General features: G+C 40.5%; 1 protein-coding gene across 1 annotated transcript; it reads left to right on the top strand.

Annotated features, from left to right (window-relative positions):
* Nucleotides 1-1397: 1397 nt before the first annotated feature.
* On the top strand, nucleotides 1398-4117 carry LOC120435689 (E3 SUMO-protein ligase ZBED1-like). Its single transcript, XM_039605546.1, has 8 exons — nucleotides 1398-1414; nucleotides 1546-1675; nucleotides 1996-2543; nucleotides 2641-2785; nucleotides 2865-3096; nucleotides 3185-3328; nucleotides 3422-3490; nucleotides 3585-4117. The coding sequence occupies exons 2-8, from the start codon at nucleotides 1578-1580 to the stop codon at nucleotides 3945-3947; spliced, it is 1599 nt and encodes a 532-aa protein (XP_039461480.1). The 5' UTR covers nucleotides 1398-1414; nucleotides 1546-1577; the 3' UTR covers nucleotides 3948-4117.
* The last annotated feature ends 495 nt before the right edge of the window (nucleotides 4118-4612 follow it).

Below are 4612 nucleotides of genomic sequence, written 5' to 3'. Positions count from 1 at the left end.
ATCATCAGTAGCACATTTTTTCACACCCATGTCATGTCAGAGAGAAAGGACAGAAAGAAAAGTTAAAGCTTACCTCCTTTAAATCTCTCACTTTTCTTCTTTTTTGTGAACAGCAAATTCAGTGGCAGCTATGAAGATGAGAAGAAGCAGACCAACCACTGCAGAAGTGACAGAGATCATAATGTCAGCCTCTCTACTCAATAAAAGATGAGTAAAAAAGGTAAAAAGATCATAATGTGTATACAGTAGCCCCTTCCTGTTCTCACACAGAGTATTCATGCATGGGGTACTGTAATCTGTCTGGAAGGTCACATTATGGTTATAGAAAATCTCTCCTTTATACACATTCATGGATGTCCTTCCGTCTTTCCTCCTGAAGATCGTGGCTCACTCAGGGTAGAAACCTGCAGCTGGCAGCTGACTGGGAAGGAGAGACACTGAAAGAACAACTGCCGAGAAAGAGCTGTTTAAAACAAATTATTAATACATCTTTTTAAACTGTGTAAATAAATCATGCTCCATCATCTGATGCAGATTTTTTTTCATTGTAATAACACAGAATTAACAAGATTCTGCACCACACTGATGAAAGCAGAAAAATCCTTCCCAAGTAGTTTACATATAATGACTCTCTGCTGAAGATGCTTTGCTTGTGGAAAGTTGTACAAACTAAACTGTTTTCTGTAAAGTGTCAAAAAGTACACAAGTAAAAGTAAATGTAAAGCATTATTAGATTTTTCATTTGTTTCTGAGTTTCCTTTAATCACGGCATCACATTTGGCTTTTGAGGATCATTTGGTGCTGCACTTTGACAGACAGGTTCTGTTTGAGTGATTTCTTGAGAACAGTTGTGACAGTAATGAATAGGGATGGGTACCGGTGTCCGGTGCCATTGTGGAACCGGTTCTGACATAAACGGTAGTAACCAGACCGAAAAGCAGCGCACAATTCGGTGCTTCATTTCGGTGCTTTTTTTCCCTGAGAAATCTAGCCAATCACTTCCTTTCCAAGGATAGTAGGCGGGCCCAGGTACGTACGGGGTTTTTTTTTTAGAGCAGAGCTAAAATGCCGAAGCTGAAGCGCTCGAGAGTGTGGCTGTACTTCACAGCAAAAGATGCAAACTCAGCAGCCTGCAACAAATGCTTAAAGGTAATAATGTGCAAAGGAGGTAACACCTCAAATCTAATGAAACACATGGCGTCGCATGGCGTTTTTTTAAAAGCCGAGAAATGCACCGCATTTGATAACTTGCAGCAAGACATCACACCGAGCACATCTACTGCGGGTGTGGTGCCTGTTCTCGGAGTTAGCAACATCCAAGAACCCGAAGAGGAGAGTCCGGCCCCTAGCCCTGCCAGTGTAGCAGAAATGATAACTGATGATGATGATGGCAGCAGCACCCGTTCTTCTCTGGGTGAGTATCTTAATGTTGTTCGTGTGCAATTTAAGTTGAGTAAGCTAACCACGTTATTAAATTAATGCATGTAAGGTGAACTAGCAAACACCGTCGTAGTTACATGCGGCTGTCTTCTTGTTTGATGGCAGATACTCCCTTCACCTTGGCCAAAAAGGCTAAAATGACGAAAGAAAAAGTGGACGAAATTCATAGGGCAGTGACAAAATTTATAGTCAAAGATCTCCATCCATTTTCAACGGTGGAGTCACCATCATTCAGGTGAAAAATGTTGTATTACTCTTACATAAAAAAAATAGACTGTATAATACTGTAAAGGTTAATATGTTCATAGCTGCTTAGCTTTGTAAGTCTTCTCTAAATATTATAAGTAAACTATATGTGAATAAAAGGTGAGCTATATGTTTTTGTTTTTTATCTGGAAGAAAAAAATTAATGAAAATTCAAATGTATTTTCTGTTTATTTTGGGAACTGGTTTATATGTTTTATTTATTTTATCTGAAAAAAAGAATTAAATTTCAAGTCAAAAACACTTTCTTTTTATAAATTTGTTTTTTGTTTTGTTTTGTTTTTAATTCAGGGAGATGTCCACTGCCCTTAATCCAAGGTATCAGCCCCCATCGAGGGATGATCTGTCCAACACACTTGTACCTGCTTGGTATTGCGTGGAGAAAAGCAACCTCATCCAGAATTTGGCACAGGTTAACAAGGTCGCTATCACCTGTGATGGATGGACCAGTATTGCTCAGGACCATTTCCTCACAGTGACTGTTCACTACATCTACAAAGGCAAAATGAAGCAGAATGTGCTTAGCACTGAAGCAGTTTATGAGTCACAAACAGGTCCAGTGGTCGCTAAAGAAATATCAAGTGTTGTGGAGCAATTTCACTTGGGAGGGAAAATAATTGCTGCCACTGTAGACAATGCCTGCAACATGGATGTTGCTTTGAAAAAATTGGACTTTTTAAAAGTGGGATGCTTTGCTCATACCCTCAACCTGGCCGCACAAAAGGTGTATGACATTCCTGCAGTTTCCAGCTGGTGTGCCAAAATCCGTCCAGTTGTGGTGTGGCTCAAACGTTCATCCTTGAGCAAAACTGTGCTCAGAGAAAAGCAGCGAATCCTGAGTAAGTAGCGCATGCAGTTACATATCAAGAAGTATTGTTATTCATATTACCTTTTTTATAGTAATTTAAAATATGTTTGTGTCTATCTGTGCTGTAGATTTGCCAGAGCATAATGTAATTCTTGACGTTAAGACGCGCTGGAATTCTCTCTTCCTAATGGTGGAGAGATTTATGGAGCAGTTTGATGCAATCCAGGCAGCTGCTCTGGATCTACGGCTGAGGAAGCCTATGGAGAAGGACAAGTAAGTGAATGACATGAGCATCACTTGCAAGAGCTAAATTACGTCAGTTACCTTTAACATTGTGAATATTTTTCAACAGGCTAGAAAGGTTCACGCACACCGATTTAATGAAGGCAGAGGAGTTTATTAAGTGCATGCAAGTCCTGTACACGTCAACCATGTGTGTGTCAAGTGACAAGTCACCCACATGCAGCCAAATCATCCCCATCCTGGCCACGCTGGAGGCACATTTCAGACGATGTGATGAAGACAGTGTTTTCACCTCTTCAATAAAAGGGAAAGTCTGGGGTAGTCTGCAGAAAAGATATCAGGTATTTGCAGACAATATCAATGCGCATGAAAAATAGGGTTACCTTTTTTCAGTATCAGCTCCTATGTTATATCTTGTTTTACTTAAAGGATGAAAACCTTCAGAAATTTCTGAAGGAGGCCATGATGATGGACCCACGTTTTAAAGGCAGGCTAGGTGGTGAGGCAGCTACTGACATCTGGGACAGGTTGGAGAAGGCAGCAGTTGCAAATGCCACAGCAGCAGTTGCACAGGTATTTTCATTGTGTGTGTACAATCTTGTCCTTTGCATCATGATGTAGTTTCTATGTTGAAGGAATGCTCTTTTACTATCTGTGTGTCCATAGCCTCCCACTGAGGACCCCAAAGCACACAGCAAGGTGGATGATGCTGACATGGACAAGCCAGAAAAATATGTAATTTCAGATTTTTCTAACACAACCACTACATTCTAAAAGTGATCTTTATTTATTTTGCAAACCTCACACATCTTTTTTTGTTGTTTTTCAGCTAAGTAAGGTCCAGAAGTCACCCTTAGAAAAGCTGTTTGAGGATGAAGACAGAGAGCTTCAACAGGCTGCTTCTCAAGCGGGTAGAGTCCCCTCAATCACAGAGCAGGTACAGAAGGAGCTTCAAATATACAAAAGACTGCCAGGAATTACCTCTGGACAAGACCCTGTGGCCTGGTGGTGGAGTAAGAGGGATACACGCCCCAATTTATCTGCCCTATCAGAAAAATACTTGTGTGTCCCAGCCTCATCAACGCCTTCTGAAAGAGTTTTCTCTTGTGCTGGGCATGCCATCAGCCAAGAGCGATGCTGTATAGCTCCAGAAAAGGCTAATATGATTATCTTCTTGCAAAAAAACTGCTAAACATCACAGGTTTCATGACAAAGTTTGTGTTTTCAATTGTTTAAGCACTGGTTCCAACCAAAGAAGTTATGTTTTATTGACAGAAAGGGCTAACTTTGTTATCATTTTGCTTAAAAAAAATTACTGGGAAAAATAAAAACACAAGAGGTTTTTGGACGAAGTTTCTGTTCTTTATTCTTTAAGCACCAGTTCGAGCACCGTTTAAGCACCGGCACCGTTTTGGCACCGGTATCGGATAAAACCTAAACGATACCCATCCCTAATTATCAGAAATATCTTCGTCTCTAGCTCTTGACGAAGGCGGTCGCACTTTTTTTCCTCCTCCTCTCCTCTCCCTTAGCTTCCCTGCTTAGCCTCTTGTGTCTGTAGCCAAGTACAGGATAGGGTAGGGGAAGTTAAAGCAAGATGGAGAGAATGGGCCAATAGCTAGATTCGTAGGAGGGATAAAGTGAGTTGCGTGGGGAAGAATGAGTGGAGCCACAGATAAAGCTGCTTTGAATTGTATTGAACTATTTAGAAACAATTTAACAGCACTTCATAAACAGGAATGAAAACATAAAATAAAGTACAGTGACAGCAATAATAATAATAACCAGAATCTTATCTGAGCTCAGATATGTCAGTCTTGCCGGCTTAATAGTCAGTGTTCAGTCAAGTCAAATCCA

The sequence above is a fragment of the Oreochromis aureus genome, linkage group 22 (assembly GCF_013358895.1).
Source record: "Oreochromis aureus strain Israel breed Guangdong linkage group 22, ZZ_aureus, whole genome shotgun sequence".
NCBI lineage: Eukaryota > Metazoa > Chordata > Actinopteri > Cichliformes > Cichlidae > Oreochromis > Oreochromis aureus.
Note: the sequence above shows the minus strand (reverse complement) of the source record. Positions and strands in the feature narration are given on the sequence as shown.

What these genes read in the sequence shown, in the direction of transcription:
- LOC120435689 (XM_039605546.1), top strand. Translation starts at nt 1,578, where the DNA reads ATGACGAAAGAAAAAGTGGACGAAATTCATAGGGCAGTGACAAAATTT. An exon ending in AAGCCTATGGAGAAGGACAA is followed by an intron (nt 2,786 to 2,864) that starts GTAAGTGAATGA and finishes ATTTTTCAACAG; the next exon opens with GCTAGAAAGGTTCACGCACA. An exon ending in GTCTGCAGAAAAGATATCAG is followed by an intron (nt 3,097 to 3,184) that starts GTATTTGCAGAC and finishes TTTTACTTAAAG; the next exon opens with GATGAAAACCTTCAGAAATT.